Here is a 21540-nt window from a genome sequence, read left to right on the forward strand (position 1 = left end):
TTTTTTTCCTTACCAAAGAAATTTTTCATAGTCTTTTGCTTCTGGTCAACTTTTCATTTTTTTCATAATCAGCCGGGAAAGAAAAGGAGATTGCTACGTATTTCGTATTATAGTAAAGTCTGGGGGCCTTATACAAAGCCAACTCTCCCCTTTGTTAGCTATTCCAAAGATGTTCACAAAGGGGAACGATCCTGTTTCCAATAAATTCATAATCTAAATAAGCTGATAAAGTATGATACAGAATTATCCCTTCTAAGCACATTATTTTTTATAGAGGTAAAAAATGTAAAGGCAGATGTGTATCTGCCTTTTCTGAGATCATGTCATTGTCTTCTAAATGTGTATGATTCTAAGATCTGGGAATAACAGAAAGGAAGGGGAAGATGTTTGCCAAGATAAAACTTTACATGTAGATATAAATACAGTAGTCAGACATCTATGGCTATTTGTATGCAATTAATATATATACATATATGTATTGGGATGTATAAAAAGCATCAGAACTAACAAACTACCTAACTAACTAACCATGGTAGACCATGCGTGATATTTAGTCATGTTTTACAAAAGCAGTAAGCAATACAGGCTGCATAAATCTAGCATTTCAATTTAGAAATAGGGAATTCAGGATCTGCCTTAGCTTAGAATCAGCAGCAGTCATCTGAAGCTAAGAAATTTCCACCAGATTAAATAGTGATGATATTTATTTCTTAATGTTTTCATTCTTGTTCCTCAGGAATCTTGAAAAGATATTTTTGTTTGCTTACTACAATAGGTTTATTTTACTTTTTTTGGACTTTCAACTTAATTTTTAATTCCTAAAATCCTACTTGTATATCCCAGAGATGCAAAAGAATTATCTGAGCTTCAGTTTGTTATCTGAAGTATACCCTTAAGTGATTTCCCAAGATGTTCATGACCTATACTGTAACAAAATTTGTACTACATGGAATCTTTTAATAATTCACAACAGGCCACTCAAGCAACTAGTAATCAAGAAATATATAAAAGTCATAATATAAAACACTATGGACTCATATTTTTGTTTACTAGTGTCTTAGAAAAGGTTTGAATGAAACAGCATTAAATGCAAATTTCAGCAAGCCTAATACATAGTTTATAATCCCAGAGACGCATGTAAAATAATGAGAATACAAAGTTTAATTAGCTATCTTTTTGACATTTTTAAAAGATTACATTAAATATATTAATATGAAGAAAAATAAAATGCAGAGTGTAAAAAAATGTGCAATTCATTCAATATTTTTACAATGTTATACTTGTTTAATATCCCTAGTCATTTCTAAGACTATTTTACAGTTTGTCCATACCATTGAGTGTCATTATCTAATAGATATATCCAGTAGTCCAAAGTACATCTGCTTTTAAGTATTTGATCTCTAACTTCTTTTTTTGAGTTTACATGTATATGTTCAAAAAAGCCACTCTCAGGAAATAAATGCCTCTTAACATTCCATCTAAAGAAACATCAGCAGGCCTTGAAAATATGTATAGTAGGTAGCAGTGCAACAGCATCTTAGGCTGAATGCAGACTTACCTGCTAATGCATGCCCAGAATGCTCGGAGTCTCGTTTCTCCAATTATTTAAATTGGAATTAGGCAAGCAAGTATGACTTCTCTGCGACTGAATTTCTAAATTGTCTTTTCACTATCAAGTCAAGAGGACCTATCCTCGGAAACCCAGAGCACACTCAAATTCAGTAAATATAGGTAAACTCAGGGATTAACAACAGCCTTTACTACTTATCTATTAGTACTGAATATTGAAAAATATAATTTTGATGATGGCAGGCATCTATTCCCATCATCTCTGCCTATATTTCTACACTTGAAAGAGAAGTAAGAGATGCACAATATAGCACCAGTTCAGAGAACCAGACAACTTACTTGTGCTTTAACCCAGTTGCTCATACTCATAATTCTATGTCGCTGAAATGCATAAACAAAGGTCTTACAAACATTCTTCTTACAAAATTCTTACAAAAGTGGTTCAGGAAAAAAATTAAAAAGTAAGCAAGGCGGAAAGAAGTGTAAGCAGTACTAATGGCACTGATGCTTAGTGTGCTACAGCACATTGATTCCAATAGTTTTCTAAGAAATTCAACTACCACAACTAAATCTTAGCTTTTTGCCATAGTTCCATTACAAATTAGAAACAATTTCTGTGCAAAACTTTCAAGTAATACTTTTCATGCTAAATCAGTAACTCACATAAACATGTCATTGTACTGACTTTTAATGGGCTAAAATACTGTGTTGAGGTCAGTCTACATAATGCAAATATGTAGATATTGCATATGCAAGTATGCAATGATGAAACTGATACTTATCATCATACCATTCTCATAGAAGCCTTGTAATTATAGTCCTATTCCTGTATATCTTGGAAACAAACAGACAACTTTTCCACACCTTTTTCAAGATAATTCAGTGGTATTTCTTAGTGGAAAATATGTCAAATTCACTCTTAAAATGTATGAAGGAAACAGAATCATGGACTTACAGTCTGTAATTTTCATTACTCTTTTTACTTCTCCAATTCCTGATCCTCCACAACCATCTTCATCATCACAATCTCCACTGATTTCTTCATCCACACTTCCACCACTGCCTGTTTGTCGCAGATCCCAGTTATAATATTTAGGAAATGATTTGCTCTGCAATAGCTGAAGACAAGATACAGTGTATAAGTTAGCAATACAGATGGAAAACTTCAGTGAGCAGCCAAAGTTTCAGGTATGTCTCTCTGATATTTATATGCTTTAAAAGGAAAACTTTAGGTTCCACATAAAGGTAATTCTGATTTTTTGTTTCCTCTGGTTTGCAGTTAGGTTTAAAAGAGTGGTATCTGGACATGTATACCTCAGTTTTAATTTAAAAATGTGTAACATTTCTGTATCTATACTGCTAAATAAGAGAGGATAAGGCATTAATCCCTAGCCCCGAGGCCAAATCACATGGATAGAGACATGTCCTTCACACCTTCATACTAGTGTCCTTTAGAGCAGACAGACAGCATCCATGTTACATAGCAACTGGCCCTAGGTCTTTTCCAGACCCGTGAGGTGTCCACATTCTATGATTCTATCACTAGGAATGTGTGGGTTTTGTTCAGTCCTGTAGGGATTGGTAGGTCTTCCAGATCATTTAGGATTTTCATTAATAACCTGGAAGGCAGTATAAAACACAAACCATGCTGGTAAATCTTCCACTGCTATAAAAGCTCGAGACTTACTAAGTAAAAAAGAGAAGTGGCAAACTGTCTAATAAGGTACCTCATCTGGTAAGCCAGGCAATAGAATGAATTTTTAAATACATACTATAATAAAACAGACAAAAGTAAATTTGCAAGTCTAAATATTGTATTACATTCATATTAAAAGATAAAATATTCTGTTCTATGAAATAGTAGGCTATGAATTATCAAGACTAGTGTTATAGCCAAAGGTTTTAATGGGATAGCTTTGAAGACAGAAATAGGAATACTAAATTAGATTAGGTATGTTATATTACTCCCAAATCCAGGTCTTGCTTCCTCTGTTCAGAAAGGATGGCACAGAATTGAGTTATACTGGGGTGTTTAAAAAAGGGAATAAACAAAATAAAACAAACAAACAAAAATATGGTATTTTTAACCAATGTGAAAATAACAAATGAACCAAAAACTTTGATTTATTCTTTCAATTAAATCAAATGAATCCACTTTATCAATATTGTACATTAAAAATAAACCAAACAAGGGTTGTTCTATATCAAAATAATTTATTAACAGTTGTGGTCAAGTTCTTAAATATATATTTATTATATATATTATAATATATATATAATATATATATTATATATATACATATGCATGTATTCTGGTTCAGACAGAGGTTTTAGTCTTAAAGCAGGAATTAATCCAGAAGTTCAACACCAGGATATGCAAGAGGTCAGAATAAGTAACCAAAAATGGCCCCTTCTCTCAAAAATGTATGAATCCATGTAACTAAATTTGGTTTAAATGGAAGACTGAATTCTTTTTTATTTCCAGTGCTTGTAGAAAGTTACAAGTGAGTTCATCTCTCATGAGTGATGAACACTGGAAGGTGAGGGAGCTTATATTTACACTGTTGAAACTGATATGATACTGGTTCCCTTTCAACAAAAATCTAGTATCCCATTTACTTATCATACACATCATACACCTTCAGCGGAAACACTGTTTTTTTATTAATTTAATTTTATTATTTTTTTAACAATAACATCTTGATGATATTCTATTGCAGTCAATGTGAACTAAGCTCAGTCATAATATTGCTTCTCTTTCATTTATGTGCATACCTTAAACACCTGTGGAGGGAATCCCAAAGGAGACCAGCAGTAAATCCAATTTACCTAATCAAATCAAGCCTAGAATAATTATTTCTAGAAGCATGACTGTTTTGAACTCCTTCAGATGAGAAGGATAAACTATGCTAAAGTTTATTCCTCTGCTTAGTATTACATATGTAAATATTTAAAAGGACAACATTTCTCTTTAAAAAAAATACTCATGCCTCAGTCTTCTCTATTTTAAAAATCCCTCTTCATATCTGGAAGCACATTGTACAGCTAAAACCCCTCAATTCAGGTTCTCACATGATTTCTGTCATGAACAACTGATTTTCTTTCCAGTTATTACTAGATTTGAGTGAAGAGAGAGGCAAAAGCTTTGCTCTTGTCCCTTGATACACTTCCTACTAGCCTAGCTATGCACACTATCAATTTGGTTATTTCACAAAGTATTAATTTTTTTGGTCTCTGGGAAAAACAAACAAACAAATAAATAAACAACAACAACAACAAAAATGTGTCTTACTAACTTCTCACTGCAATTTAAGTCATCCTCCGAAAATTAAGTAAATGAGTCAGGCATATCTAAGATAACCAATGTAAGCAAAATTAAAGCCTAGCTTGTACTCCTTTCTGTCTAGGTAGTAGAAATAGCAGAACAAAGTCATATTACATATGATTAATGTGTAGAGACTAATGTTCTTTGCCCGTTTCACCCATCCATGAAGATAGCATAGCTACAAACAGAAATAAATGAGAAAAATAACAAGAGAAACTTAAATTTAAGAGGTAAAACAGGCCAACAACAATGGGGGGGGGGGGGGGAGGATGGGGAGAATCATCAGCAAAATGTTATTTAAAACATTTCTAAAGTTATTTTATGAGCATTTTTAGCATCTCTTCTATAGAGCCATTGATCTGCTTGGATTTTTTATTTCACTGTTCTTTACTGCTCACCTGTTTCATTGTATTTGTTTTAAGGTTATTGGTATAACCCCGTCCACTAGACAGAGCAAATATTTTGCAGCTAATTTGCTAATAATTTTACCTTGATCTCATTCTCATGTGAATTTTACACATTTCTCCCTCAGTAAGAGTGGATACGAATAGCCAGGACATCTACTTATTCCCTATTTCTACCCTATTGTGAGTGAGGAAATTGGTGATTTATCTAAAGAACCAATTTCAGTGAATGTAATTCAGTGGCTGATCAGGGGAGCTGGCTCACAGCAAGCAATACTGCTTCACACGGTGTTTTCTCTTACACACCAGAAGCATGATAAAATTACTTCTTCACAATATTTCCAAACCCCATCTGAGTGGATTCTGGTACAAGTGAGAAGAAGATGGGATCTTGGAATGAGATAGACTAATTCTTAGAACACAGCTACTTTGCTCTATTGGCAAGAAAAACAAATTCAGATATTGAAGATTTGACTGTATGATTCCTAAAATTTCACACTGTTGAGAAGGTATGCAGGGCAATTAAGACATCACATAAGGAATGCAGTTTTATTTGCATTCCACATTATACCAAAAGGTAGCTATTGCTAATTCAGTTAGAAATCAGCTATGGTCATTTGCCCTGGGAAGTCAAAGATATACAAAACTGCTGGTAACAGCAGATGTTCTTTTGCTCCTGGCTTAACAAAGTGCATGAAAGTCCTGTGAACTGACTAAGCATTCAATGAGTATTTCCTTGTTGTCACACACAGTACAAATCTTTGCCTTAAAGAAAACAAATAAACAAACAAACAAACAAACATGCTACATCTTCTTAATCATCTGTTTTATCTGTACCATTTGGTTGTATAAAAAATCAACAAATAAATTCAGTTCAGTAGACTTATTCAGCTACTCCATACAAAGAACTGACTGAACTTTGTTCATCTTGATTTACTGGCTAACTAATTACATCCTTTTTAATTATTGCGTAAAGCTTCGGAAATAAATTAATTTCTACCAATTTTGACATTATAATTTAACCTCACATCCACTATTTTACAATTTGAATAAGCTCTATTGACAGATCAAAAGTATATTACATTCAGGTGAGGCACTGTGCATGTTTGTTACACAACAGTGGGTAAAGTTATCTTGGATTATAGCCTGGTGGAATGTTAAGGGAGTTAGAGAATTAATTCCTCATTTTTGCCACTTCCCAAAGTGGAATTTCTTTCCCCAGATCTATGACATTTTCAGATAGCACTTATCCAGATCTTTGTAAAGAAAAATGAAATCAAGAAGCAAAGGAAATAATGTTTGCTTACATGAAATGGAAGATGACCTCCCAAGGAAAAAAAAAAAAAAAAAAAAGAAAAAGAGAGACCACTCATCTGAAAGCATCTACTTCGATGTTAGAATTTGGACTAATCCACTGGAACAATGATTATTAAAATATAGTATGAAAGATGCAGATGTGAGGAATGATAGCTCCTCCTAAGACACACTGTAGGAAAGTATTCCATAGTCCGGTTTAAAATATGTAGGGGAATAGCACAGGGCAGTCATGCCCAATTTGTATCACTGTCCTGGTTTCAGTTAGAACAGAGTTGGGAAGAACCTGGCCTGCTGGGCTGTGTGCCTGAGGGGGATAATAGCGTGTCCTCCTCTTCCTGCATGGCGTTCTGTGTCTCAGGCTGTCGTTCTTTGCTCCAGTCTCAGCCTCCAATACAGTCAACTGCTGAGATCCCCCTGTCACTCCACAAATATAGATGGGCTCTGGTCCTTTATAGCTCGATGGCATTATAGTACATTGTGCACCGGTGTCTACTAAAGCCTTATACTTCTGTGCGCGTGATGTGCCAGGCCATCGAATCCACACAGTCCAATAAACTCGATTGTCCCTTTCCTCCCCCTGGCTGGAGGCAGGGCCCCCCTAATCCTGGTCAGAATCTTCCTCGTTTCTGTGTTTGAAGGACTGTCTGCTGGAAGTTGGAGCAGCAAACTTTTCGGAGAATCCCTTTTTCCTGATTGTTTTCTTTTGCAACTCACGTACCCGTGCCTCTAGGGTCGCGGTAGATTTTCCATCCCACTTTCTCATGTCCTCTCCATGGTCTCGTAAGTAAAACCACAGGGTGGCACGGGGTGAGTACCCACCATATCGTCTTCCTTGTGTGGGTGAACGCCTACCCCTGACAGCTGAGACACTGCTTTGTACAGGTGCGAAGGAGAATAATCTCTCTTCAAGTTGGTGAACCTTTTCAGAAAGTTTCTCCCAAGTGTTCTCCTTTGGTCGGTGGGCACTGGTTGGTTCAGGTGGGGAGGACAATAGATTCTCTTCAAGTTGGTGAACCTTTTCAGAAAGTTTCTCCACAGCTGAGACGCAGGCCTGTAAGGAAGAGGAGAGACTTTCTTCGTACTGCCGGAGTTGTTTAGCCGCTTCACCCACTGTGGGTTCCTCATCCTCTTTCCAGGCCATTATTGCCAATGAGCTGGCATATGATGATGGTGCACTCCGTACAAACTTCCGCCACATGGGTCGTGTACACTTGACTTCATCTGGATCTGTGGATGTTTGTTTGAGGTCTGGATCCTCATAAATCACTTCCCGTACGGCTAATTCCCTCAGGTACTGGATTCCCTTCTCCATAGTGGTCCACTTGCCTGGTAGACATAAAATATCTTCCTTGAAGGGATACCTTTCCCTCACAGCTGAGAGGAGACGCCTCCAGAGGCTGGTGGGTCGTGCTCCATCTGCAATTGCTTTGTCAATGCCGGCGTCTCGAGCAAGGGATCCCAGCCGCTTGGCTTCCCTGCCGTCTAATTCCACACAATTGGCTCCAGAGTCCCAGCACCGGAGCAGCCAGGTGACAAGCTGCTCACCTATACAGCGACCAAAATCTTTTCGCACATCTCGTAGCTCGCGCTCGTTTAGGCTTCGGGTAGTTACTGTTGCTCTTTCGGCATCCTCATCTTCCTCCTCCTGAATCCTTGACGGCCCAGCGTCGTCATCATCTTCGTCATCTCTATACTTAGTTTTGGCAGAAGCCTTACCTGGATTGGCAGAAGACTCTCTGCGTTCTAAACGACTTGAATTTCTATACCATATTTTCACCTTCTCTACAGGGGCAGCTTGCACTGCTACTGCTCGTTTCTCTGACTTTGTTACAGGGTCTGCCACAGGGGTTGGAATGCCCTCTGCAGGGTCAACTTGCACTGCTACAGCTCGTTTCTCTGACACGGCCACAGGAGCTGGAGCGGCTACAGGAGCTGGAGCAGTTGCAGGAACCGGAGCTGTAGCGGCTACAGGAGCTGGAGTTGGAGCTGGAGCAGTTGCAGGAGCTGGGACTGGAGCAGCAGTAGGAGCTGGAGCTGGAGCGGCTTCAGGAGCTGGGACTGGAGCAGTTGCAGGAACTGGGACTGGAGTAGCGGCCGGAGCTGGAACTGGAGCGACTGCAGGAACTGGGACTGGAGCAGCTGCAGGAGCTGGAGCTGGAGCGGCTTCAGGAGCTGGAGCTGGAGCAGCTTCAGGAGCTGGGACTGGAGTGGCTGCAGGAGCTGGGACTGGAGCGGCTGCAGGAGCTGGGACTGGAGCATCTGCAGAAGCTGGGACTGGAGCGGCTGCAGAGTCCACCGTAGGGGTCACAGTGGCCGTTGGATCTGTCACGGGACTTGGAGTGGCCGCAGGGTCTGTCACTAAGTTGATAGCAGTATCCATGGCAGCTCGATAGGCGTAAGCCAGGCCCCAGCATGTTACAATGATTTGTGTTACTTTGGAACTTCCCGAATCGCGACACCTTTTATTCAAGCATTCTGCCAGTTTTTGAGGATTTTGCACTTGTTCAGGGGTGAATTTCCAAAACACTGGGGGTGCCAACTGGTCTAGATGCCTGCCCATATCCTCCCATACTCCCTGCCACCCACAACTATACTGCCTCCGGGCAGATCTCCGGATGAGCTTCCTAAGTAGTTGTTTAACTTTAAGCAGAACCTGAAGTGCATTCAGGAGGCAGAACAACAGGACTATGCTGGTCTGAGTATCCCAAGGATATTCAATATCTTGGAGAGCTATTGTAATAAACTCGGAGGATAAGAGGGTGGTGAAGGAGGAAGGGAGAGTGATCAAGGAGGGTACAGGGGTGGTGAAGGAGAAAGGGAGAGTGATCCAGTAAGAAAAATTATCTTCCCCTTTCCCCTCCACAGATTGACTCCCTAATGAAAAAAGGCAACAGATACAATTGCTAATAGTTTCCAAAATACAGTTTCCAAAGTATAGAATCGAAGATGTTACTGAGTACAAATACCAGGTTAGAGTCATGGCCAGATATTTCATCATCTCATAAGCCACTGATACAACACACAGTACCATAATGGTCTGAAACCAGGGCCCGGAGAGGATAAACAACATGACAGAGAGCACATACGGAAAATAACGTGCTATAATACTCAATTTGGAAAACAGGCGCAGCACAGTTGAGATTAAAGCAATCAGCATTATGACAAGTGACTATTAAGCAGGTCTAATACTTATACCAATTTTAGTTTAACACACTCTGGTCAGATCTGCCGTTATCTCAACCTTTCGTGCCCCACGTTGGGCGCCAAAAAGACTGTCGTGGTTTAACCCGGCTGGCAGCTAAACACCACGCAGCCGTTCGCTCACCCTCCCCCCTCCCTCTCTGGGACGGGGGAGAGAAATGGAAAGTGAAGCCCGTGAGTTGAGATAAAGACAGTTTAATAAGACAGGAAAATAATAATAATAATAATAATAATAATAATAATAATAATACAATGATGATAATAGTACTACTAATAATAATATGTACAAACAAGTGATGCACAATGCAATTGCTCACCACCCGCTGACCGATGCCCAGCTTAACCCCGAGCAGTCCGGCCCCCTCCCCCCGGCTAGCCACCCCTATATATTGTTTAGCATGACGTCAGATGGTATGGAATACCCCTTTGGCTAGTTCGGGTCACCTGTCCTGGGTCTGTCCCCTCCCAGATCTTACTGCACCCCCAGCCTGCCTGTTGGCAGGACAGAGCAAAAGTCTGAGGTGTCCTTGGCTTGGTATAAGCACTGCTCTGCAACAATGAAAACATCGGGGTGTTATCAGCACTCCTCTCACTCCAAGCCAAAACACAGCACTCCACCAGCTACTAGGAAGAAAACCAACTCTGTTCTAACTGAAACCAGGACAATCACTCTGATTATTAAATAGTTTCTGAATAGAAAAGTAAGAAATAATATTACAGCAGGAAATAAGAATGTCAGAAAACAGCAAAGAAAGTTGTTTCTGTTCAAGTATAATGCCAATCTAATATTGTGCCAATTTGCAGGCTCTGTGTAGCTGAATTGTTCTGACAGGAATTCTGACTGCCACAGTTCAGTTACATGAATAAGCCATGAAGCTAATGAATGATTATAAAGTCTATTCTCTGACAACTAATAATGGCACCATGAAATAATTCACCCACAGTTTATCAGTACAATCAGTGAGAGATGATAGGGACCATTATCACTGGTGCCTAGCATATAATGCAGACTAATCAACAAATTATTGACAAACAGGACACAGAACACTCTTAATTCCTCAAGGAGAAAAAAACATCTTTCTTTTAGTCCTAAAGAGGACTATTACTTTACTCTTAAGTAATGCAAACTGGAAGTAAATTACAATGGCTACTGGCATATAAGAGGTAGACTTTATATTCGTGCACATCAATGATACCCACAGCAGCACAGTGGAAGTGAGCAGCTCGGGGAAAAAAATAGCTGGGCCACAAGCTGTGTTTGTAGCAGTCCTTAACATTTCAGAAATCTCTGCATAAATGTCAGAGTATGCCTCTAAGACACTTAAGTCTACCAACAAATAATTGCTGTAGAAGGCTAGCTCCACAAAAGAGTTGTGGTTTGTACTTAGCTGAGAATACAGAATATTCTTCTAAATCTGCATGTGAAGCATTGATTCTTATAGAGTCTAGGTCTGAAAGAATGATTACAGAATAATGGCTTATGCAGTCTTCCATTAGTTCCAATCGAACTGAGGCATACACAAACAATAGGTGCTACCACAAGTGATATATGCAGACAGAGAAAAGAGAGACTCTTATGCACAGTTATCACGTTATCACTGAATTACTGAATTACAGCAAACTATGACACACTTCATCACATCTCATTATGTCAGAATCTTATAGGCCCAAAAAAAAAAAAAAAAAAAAAAAAAAAGATAAGTGTTTCAGCAAGACAAAAAAATATTTAAACTGTATTTTTATAAAATTGGTAGACTTCCAGAAGTATTTGAAACCAAGTTAAATAAAAGAAGGCAGTAAAAGGAATCCATTACTTTTGCATTAGCCATTGTTCTGTAGATAATGTATGTTATAAATGATCACTCATAGTTAACAAAATATAAACATTAAAAATACATTTCCATCAACAACAGCTGCACATGTATTTTTTTTCTCATATCAAGGCATTCTAAATTGATATAGAAAATGATGTGGGAGTAGACACCTAAAAAAGTAATAAAAAACTCAACTACTATGAAAGAAAAACCTTGAAAGTTCATTTATCTCCCAATGAACTATATCTGTGTTGATTATAGAGTAGTTTTGGTGGGGAGGGATTATCTGTGCAAAAGTAATTTCCCCCCCTACTATGAAATAAACTGAGCAGAAACTTAAAGTTATTAATAATTGAGAATCTCCTTAGGTAAGCGAGATCAAGTAGCAATTACAAAAGCATATCACCAGTCCTTAACTATGACTGTGTCTGGACCAATCCTTTATGAAGAGTTTGCTGCATTTCTTTTCCACAAAACATACCATAGAAAAAGCATACATCAAGAGGCCTTCTACATTATTTACCAAGTTTTTCTTAAGGTCCAATATATCTTCTTTTAATTTGCAGTGTATATTCTTAAATCAGAAAGCTAGTAAAAACTCGCATACATCATTTACACCCCACTTAAGCCTTACAGAGAAAGTTTTCCAGTTTCCTTCCAAACAAGGCCTTCCTGACACACAATTTACCCCCTGATCCTGTTCCTGAGCTGCCATTTATTTTTGTGACTTCTATATAACTATACTCCTCTGGCTATGCTCATTACGCAGCAAGGCTGCTTTGCATGAATTGAGATTCATCACATATGAAGGGTTATATTTTTTAATCCTCTTTACCACCAAACTATTCTTGAAATAGACCTTTCTACTGCCTACTCTTGTCAAAATTCATTATGCCTGTTTTTCAAAAACTTCAAGAGAATTAAGGTATTCTAGAAGCATGGAAGTGGTGGAGGAGGGGATACTATATTAGTTGAGAACAGTTTTCTTGGTATATAAAGAAGTGAACCATTTGCAATCAGAGCCTTCTGAATGGTTTGATAGAACTATTCTTTAAGTCCCATTGGGTCTTTGTACGTGTGATAAGGTTGTAACTTTTTTTCAGAAAAACTAGCTTCAAGTTCAAGTAGCTGCCTATGTCATTTGTCTGCAACATTACTTATTCAGATGCAATCAAACATCATGCAGAATATTATCACATAGAAAAAGCCTTTTTTGAAATTCCTGAGAAAGCCTGGCTCATCCATTTTGCAGCTGTAATATGTGCGCAATACTCTAATTATAGTAATCCTAATCTATGCAGGCTATGTCATTAAACGTGACATATACTTTAATTGTTGACAGATGGCTTTGAACCCTGCATAAATATTTATAAAGTCACATGTATTCCTACAGCTAGCACACATAAAAATTCCAGGTACATTAGTCTGTGTTTTCAGAATCGTTTTACATGCACATGCAAGCTCAGGATTTCCATTATCATAACTATTTTATTGTTTAGGTTATCTGAAGTCTTCAAAGGGACCACTTTCCTCCTAGAGTGAAATGAGTGGTGTATAGGTTATGGAGAGTTTATATTATTTTGGAAATCAGATAATTTTTCAACAGCACATTGTATTATGTTAGGCCATGTGCTCTCAGTTATTAAATATTTCCATCACACCATTTATTTGTAATTAACCCTGTTCTTCCTGCTCCTGCTAATAGGAGAAATTAACAGAAATCTTTCCGTCTTGAAGAACAGTTCAGAATCCGGATCAATCCAGCAACACTGCTCATTGATGTGAATTTAATTCACTATTTCTTCTTTTTTAGAATGCAGAAATCCTAGTTTCATGACACATAGAATAAGAAACTTGTTTATATGTGCATTATAAAAGCAAAACTATACACAACAGAGTAGAAAAGAGGTAGCATTTACAAACAGGAACATGATGCAGCTGGTTAGTGAGCCTACCAGAAGAGGTGCCCCACTAGACCTTCTGTTCACAAACAGAGAAGAACTGATGGGAGATGTGGTGGTTGGAAACTGCCTTGGGCAGAGTGACCATGAAATGGTATTCTCCATTCTTGGAGGAGCCAGGAAGGGGACCAGTAAAACCGCTGTATTGGACTTCCGGAGGGCCGACTTTGAACTGGTCAGGACACTGGTTGGCAGAGTCCCTTGGGAGGCAGTTATGAAGGGCAGAGGAGTCCAGGAAGGCTGGGCACTCTTCAAGAAGGAAATCTTAATGGCGCAGGAGCGGTCTGTCCCCACGTGCCCAAAGACGAGCCAGCAGGGAAGAAGACTGGCCTGGCTGAACAGAGAATTTTGGCTTGAGCTTAGGAGAAAAAAGAAGGTTTATAATCTTTGGAAAAGAGGGCGGGCCACTCAAGAGGACTATAAGGATGTTGCTAGGGAGTGCAGGGAAAAAATTAGGAAGGCCAAAGCTCATCTGGAGCTCAATCTGGCTACTGCCGTTAAAGACAACAAAAAATGTTTTTACAAATACATCAACGCAAAATGGAGGTTGAAGGAGAATCTCTAGCCTTTACTGGATGCAGGGGAGAACTTAGTTACAAAAGATGAGGAAAAGGCGAAGGTGCTTAATGCCTTCTTTGCTTTAGTCTTTAGCAGCAAAGCCAGTTGCTCTCTGGATACTCAGTACCCTGAACTGGTGGAAGGGGATGGGGAGCAGAATGTGGCGCTCACTATCCATGAGGAAATGGTTGGTGACCTGCTACGGCTCTTGGATGTACACAAGTTGATGGGGCCAGAGGGGATCCACCTGAAAATACTGAGAGAACTGGCGGACGAGCTGGCCAAGCCACTTTCCATTTATCAACAGTCCTGGCTATTGGGGGAGGTCCCAGTTGACTTGCGGCTAGCAAACACGACACCCATCTACAAGAAGGGCTGGAGGGTAGACCCAGGGAACTATAGGCCTGTCAGTTTGACCTCAGTGCCAGGGAAACTCATGGAGCCGATTATCTTGAGTGTCATCACGCGGCACTTACAGGGCAAGCAGGTGATCAGGCCCAATCAGCATGGGTTTATGAAAGGCAGGTCCTGTCTGATGAACCTGATCTCCTTCTATGACAAAGTGACACGCTTGGTGGATGAGGGAAAGGCTATGGATGTGGTCTACCTTGACTTCAGCAAGGCTTTTGACACCGTTTCCCACAGCATTCTGCTCAAGAAACTGGCTGCTCGTGGCTTGGACTGGCGTACTATTCGTTGGGTTAAAAACTGGCTGGATAGCCGGGCCCAAAGAGTTGTGGTGAATGGAGTCAAATCCAGTTGGAGGCCGGTCACTAGTGGCATTCCTCAGGGCTCGGTACTGGGACCAGTCCTCTTTAAAATCTTCATCGATGATCTGGATGAGGGCATTGAGTGCACCCTCAGTAAGTTTGCAGATGACACCAAGTTAGGTGTGTGTGTCGATCTGGTCGAGGGCAGGAGGGCTCTGCAGGAGGATCTGGATAGGCTGGACCAATGGGCTGAAGTCAACTGCATGAAATTCAACAAGGCCAAGTGCCGGGTCCTGCACCTGGGGTGCAATAACCCCAAGCAGAGCTACAGAGTGGGAGATGAGTGGTTGGAGAGCTGCCTGGCAGAGAAGGACCTGGGAGTATTGGTTGATAGTCGGCTGAATATGAGCCAGCACTGTGTTCAGGTGGCCAAGAAGACCAACAGCATCCTGGCTTGTATAAGAAGCAGTGTGGCCAGCAGGGCTAGGGAAGTGATCGTCCCCCTGTACTTGGCTCCAGTGAGGCCGCACCTCGAGTACTGTGTTCAGTTTTGGGCCCCTCGCTACAAGAAGGACATCGAGGTGCTCGAGTGAGTCCAGAGGAGGATGATCAAGCTGGTGAGGGGTCTGGAGAACAAGTCTTATGAGGAACAGTTGAGGGAGCTGGGTTTGTTCAGCCTGGAGAAAAGGAGGCTCAGAGGTGACCTTATTGCTCTCTACAGGTACCTTAAAGGAGGCTGTAGCAAGGTGGGGGTTGGTCTGTTCTCCCACATGCCTGGTGACAGGACGAGGGGGAACGGGTTAAAGTTGCACCAGGGGTGTTTTAGGTTGGATATTAGGAAAAACTTCCTTACTGAGAGGGTTGTTAGGCATTGGAACAGGCTGCCCAGGGAAGTGGTGGAGTCATCCCTGGAGTCATCCCTGGAGGTCTTTAAAAGACATTTAGATGTTGAACTTAGTGATATGGTTTAGTGGAGGACTTGTTAGTGTTAGGTCAGAGGTTGGACTTGGTGATCTTGAGTTCTCTTCTAACCTAGATAATTCTGTGATTCTGTGATATAGAATATTGATTGAGTAGTTGTATCTGAGCTGTTCAAAGATGTCCTAGGATAGGCTTATACAAATGAAAGGTGAAGACTAAAGGGCTCACACCAGTCTCACAAACTGCTTATGTATTTTTTCATCTGTTAGGGTGGGAGTCACTTAACATAACTTTAGCAATCTAAACTTAGGCATCTATCTTTGCCGAAAGACAGGTAAATCCAGGGATTCTTTCATCTCAATCTAAAGTAAAATGAAAGATGTTTATCAAAGCCAAAAGTCACATTCACAGAATCACAGAATCACAGAATGGCCAAGGTTGGAACAAACCTCTGAAGATCATCTAGTCCCACCCCCTTGCCAAGCAGGGTCAGCTAGAGCACATTGTGCAGGATTTCTTCCAGGTGGGTTTTGAATATCTCCAGAGAAGGAGGCTCCACCACTTGTCTGGGCAACCTCTTCCAGTGCTCTGTCACCCTCACAGTCAAAAAAAAAGGCTTTCTCAAATTTAGCCAGACATTCCTGTGCTTCATTTTGTGTCCATTGCCTCTCGTCCTCTCACTGGGCACAACTGAAAAGAGACCAGTTCCATCCTCTTGACACTCTACCCCCTGTTCTAGTCTCAATTTTCAGCTAAGAATATAAAAAACTAGCTTCTTTGTAAAAATGAGGTTTAAATGTTCTTCACTGTAGGATTTGTGTACTAAATTTAAACGTCTGCAGGCTAGCTAAATGGTACTAGACACCTTTTAGAGTCACTAGATCTTTCATAGTCAATGGAAAGAAGTAGGCATCTTCAGAAGGTCGATCTCATCTTACAATAAGCCATGTAAGAACACACAGACATGTTACTGTTTTTGGAAGGGTATTAGATTGCACTACAAAGTGCACTCCATTGCACTCCAAAGAGGGCTAATTATTTCATTGAATTCTTGCACTAAAAACTCATTCTAGCAAAACTGACTCTGTCAGAAAAAGAAAGATGGGGGGAGAGAAAAGTGACTATTTGAAAGAACAAAGTGAAAATGTGTCGTGGTTTAACCCAGCTGGCAGCTAAACACCACGCAGCCGTTCGCTCACCCTCCCCCCTCCCTCTCTGGGATGGGGGAGAGAAATGGAAAGTGAAGCCCGTGAGTTGAGATAAAGACAGTTTAATAAGACAGGAAAATAATAATAACAAAATAATAATAACAATAATAACAATAATGTTACAATGGTGATAATAGGAAAGTAATAATAATATGTACAAACAAGTGATGCACAATGCGATTGCTCACCACCCGCTGACCGATGCCCAGCCTAACCCCGAGCAGTCCGGCCCCCTCCCCCCAGCTAGCCACCCCTATATATTGTTTAGCATGACGTCAGATGGTATGGAATACCCCTTTGGCTAGTTTGGGTCACCTGTCCCCTCCCAGCTCTTACTGCACCCCCAGCCTGCCTGTTGGCAGGACAGAGCAAAAGGCTGAGATGTCCTTGGCTTGGTATAAGCACTGCTCTGCAACAATTAAAACATCGGGGTGTTATCAGCACTCTTCTCATCCTAAGCCAAAACACAGCATTCCACCAGCTACTAGGAAGAAAATTAATTCTGTTCTAACTGAAACCAGGACATCTATCCACCCCTTATTCCACACCATTTATGTCATGCTCAGGTTACACTTTTTTCCATACATTCTAATTAGTCACCTACAGTAGTCATAGTAGTGATAATATACAGTATTATATAGTAATTAACATGATACAATTCAGTTCATGGGCTATTCTCACCCAGTATTAAATCTCTTTGAGGTACACACCGGACCTCTCCGTTCTTTTGCATCACCCACCAAGTGTATCCAGGTCCCTGAGCGAAAACAATTCCACGAATAGGTTTGCCTTTTCCTGAGGCAGGAGTAGCCCAGACTGTTTTACCCAGCATATTTCTTACATGCACTACAGGAACTTTATCCCCATCTACAGTATGTAACAGGTTTGATTGGGCAGGTCCAGCTCGGTTGGCAGATCCCCTAGTATTGACTAACCAGGTGGCCTTTGCCAAATGCGTATCCCAGTTTTTGAATGTTCCAGCGCCCATTGCTTTCAATGTAGTCTTTAACAGTCCGTTGTATCGTTCAACTTTCCCGGAGGCTGGTGCATGATAGGGGATGTGATACACCCACTCAATACCATGTTCTTTGGCCCAAGTGTCTATAAGGTTTTTTCGGAAATGAGTTCCATTGTCTGACTCTATTCTTTCTGGGGTACCATGTCGCCATAGTACTTGTTTTTCAAGGCCCAGGATAGTGTTCCGGGCAGTGGCATGAGGCACAGGGTATGTTTCCAGCCATCCGGTGGTTGCTTCCACCATTGTAAGTACGTGGCGCTTGCCATTGCGAGTTTGAGGGAGTGTGATGTAATCAATCTGCCAGGCCTCTCCATATTTATATTTCAGCCATCGTCCTCCATACCAAAGAGGCTTTGACCGTTTGGCTTGCTTGATTGCAGCACATGTTTCACAGTCATGAATAACCTGTGCTATAGCGTCCATGGTCAGGTCCACCCCTCGATCACGAGCCCATCTGTATGTTGCATCTCTACCTTGATGGCCTGAGGTGTCATGGGCCCATCGGGCTATAAATAATTCACCTTTATGCTGCCAATCCAGGTCCACCTGAGCTACTTCAATCTTAGCAGCCTGATCCACCTGCTGGTTGTTTTGATGTTCTTCAGTAGCCCGATTCTTGGGCACATGAGCATCTACGTGACGTACTTTCACAGCCAGGTTCTCTACCCGAGCAGCAATGTCTTGCCACAATGCAGCAGCCCAGATGGGTTTGCCCCTACGCTGCCAGTTGTTTTGCTTCCATTGCTGTAACCATCCCCACAGGGCATTTGCTACCATCCATGAATCGGTGTAGAGATAGAGAACTGGCCATTTTTCTCGTTCAGCAATGTCTAAAGCCAGCTGAATGGCTTTCACTTCTGCAAACTGACTCGATTCACCTTCCCCCTCAGCAGCTTCTGCAACTCGTCGTGTAGGGCTCCATACAGCAGCCTTCCATCTCCGATGCTTCCCCACAATACGACAGGACCCATCAGTGAACAGGGCATATTTCTTTTCATTCTCTGGTAACTGGTTGTACAGTGGGGCTTCTTCAGCACGACCCACCTCCTCCTCTGATGATATCCCAAAGTATTTGCCTTCTGGCCAGTCCATAATCACTTCCAATATTCCTGGGCGACTGGGGTTTCCTATTTGAGCCCGCTGAGTAACCAGTGCAACCCACTTGCTCCACGTAGCATCAGTTGCATGATGCGTAGAAGAGACCCTTCCCTTGAACATCCAGCCTAGTACTGGCAATCGGGGTGCTAGGAGGAGCTGCGCTTCAGTACCGACCACCTCCGAAGCAGATCGAACTCCTTCATATGCTGCCAATATCTCCTTTTCAGTTGGAGTATAGCGGGCCTCAGATCCTCTGTATCCCCGACTCCAAAACCCCAGGGGCCGACCTCGAGTTTCCCCAGGTTCTTTCTGCCAGAGGCTCCAGGTGGGGCCATTCTCCCCGGCTGCAGTGTAGAGCACATTCTTTACATCTGGTCCTGTTCGAACTGGCCCAAGGGCTACTGCATGGACTATTTCCTGCTTGATTTGTTCAAACGCTTGTCGTTGTTCAGGGCCCCATTCAAACTCATTCTTCTTACGGGTTACTTGGTAGAGCGGGTTTACAATCAGACTGTAATTTGGGATGTGCATTCTCCAAAACCCCACAACACCTAGGAAAGTCTGTGTTTCTTTTTTGTTAGTTGGTGGAGACATAGCTGTTATTTTGTTGATCACATCCATTGGGATTTGACGACGTCCATCTTGCCATTTTATTCCTAAAAACTGGATCTCTCGTGCAGGTCCTTTGACTTTATTTTGTTTTATGGCAAAACCGGCTTTCAGAAGGATTTGGACTATTTTCTTCCCTTTCTCAAAAACTTCCTCTGCTGTGTCACCCCACACGATAATGTCATCGATGTACTGCAGGTGTTCAGGAGCTTCCCCCTGCTCCAGTGCAGACTGGATCAGCCCATGGCAAATGGTAGGGCTGTGTTTCCACCCCTGGGGCAGCCGATTCCAAGTATATTGGACTCCCCTCCAAGTGAAGGCAAATTGTGGCCTGCATTCTGCTGCTAGAGGGATGGAGAAAAATGCATTAGCGATATCAATTGTGGCGTACCACTTGGCTGCCTTCGATTCAAGTTCATACTGGAGTTCCAGCATGTCCGGCACTGCAGCACTCAGTGGTGGCGTCACTTCGTTCAGGCCACGATAGTCCACTGTTAGTCTCCACTCGCCATTAGACTTTCGCACTGGCCATATGGGACTATTGAAAGGTGAATCACTTGCTGATCACTCCTTGGCTCTCCAATTGACAAATTAGTTTATGGATGGGAATCAGGGAGTCTCGGTTAGTGTGATATTGCCGCCGGTGCACAGTTGTGGTAGTGATTGGCACTTGCTGTTCTTCGACCCTCAGCAACCCCACAACAGAGGGGTCCTCTGAGAGACCAGGCAAGGTAGATAATTGTTTAATGCCTTCTGTCTCTAAGGCAGCTATACCAAAAGCCCACCGGAACCCTTTTGGGTCCTTGCAATATCCTCTTCTAAGATAGTCTATGCCAAGGATACATGGAGCATCCGGGCCAGTCACAATGCGGTGCTTTTCCCACTCATTCCCAGTCAGACTCACTTCAGCCTCCAATACAGTCAACTGCTGAGATCCCCCTGTCACTCCACAAATATAGATGGGCTCTGGTCCTTTATAGCTCGATGGCATTATAGTACATTGTGCACCGGTGTCTACTAAAGCCTTATACTTCTGTGCGTCTGACGTGCCAGGCCATCGAATCCACACAGTCCAATAAACTCGATTGTCCCTTTCCTCCCCCTGGCTGGAGGCAGGGCTCCCCTAATCCTGGTCAGAATCTTCTTCATTTCTGTGTTTGAAGGACTGTCTGCTGGAAGTTGGAGCAGCAAACTTTTCAGAGAATCCCTTTTTCTTGATTGTTTTCTTTTGCAACTCACGTACCCGTGCCTCTAGGGTCGCAGTAGATTTTCCATCCCATTTTCTCATGTCCTCTCCATGGTCTCGTAAGTAAAACCACAGGGTGGCACGGGGTGAGTACCCACCATATCGTCTTCCTTGTGTGGATGAACGCCTACCCCTGATAGCTGAGACACTGCTCTGTACAGGTACGGAGGAGAATAATCTCTCTTCAAGTTGGTGAACCTTTTCAGAAAGTTTCTCCACAGTGTTCTCTTTTGGTCGGTGGACACTGGTTGGTTCAGGTGGGGATGAAGATAGATTCTCTTTAAGTTGGTGGAACTCTTCAGAAAGTTTCTCCACAGCTGAGACGCAGGCCTGTAAGGAAGAGGAGAGACTTTTTTCGTACTGCCGGAGTTGTTTAGCCACTTCATCCACTGTGGGTTCCTCATCCTCCTTCCAGGCCATTATTGCCAATGAGCTGGCATATGATGATGGTGCACTCCATACAAACTTCCACCACATGGGTCGTGTACACCTGACTTCATCTGGATCTTTGGATGTTTGTCTGAGGTCTGGATCCTCATAAATCACTTCCCGTACGGCTAATTCCCTCAGGTACTGGATTC

The 21540-nt window shown here is 41.6% G+C and overlaps 1 protein-coding gene across 1 annotated transcript in view; it reads right to left on the minus strand.

Annotated features, from left to right (window-relative positions):
- GPC5 (glypican 5) overlaps positions 1-21540 on the minus strand; it is a 771981-nt gene that overhangs the window by 352465 nt on the left and 397976 nt on the right. Inside the window, exon 7 of the mRNA XM_032197871.1 lies at positions 2525-2687. Within this exon, the coding sequence (XP_032053762.1) occupies positions 2525-2687 (163 nt within the window). The remainder of the gene's footprint in view (positions 1-2524; positions 2688-21540) is intronic.

Source organism: Aythya fuligula, chromosome 1 (assembly GCF_009819795.1).
Source record: "Aythya fuligula isolate bAytFul2 chromosome 1, bAytFul2.pri, whole genome shotgun sequence".
Classification (NCBI taxonomy): domain Eukaryota; kingdom Metazoa; phylum Chordata; class Aves; order Anseriformes; family Anatidae; genus Aythya; species Aythya fuligula.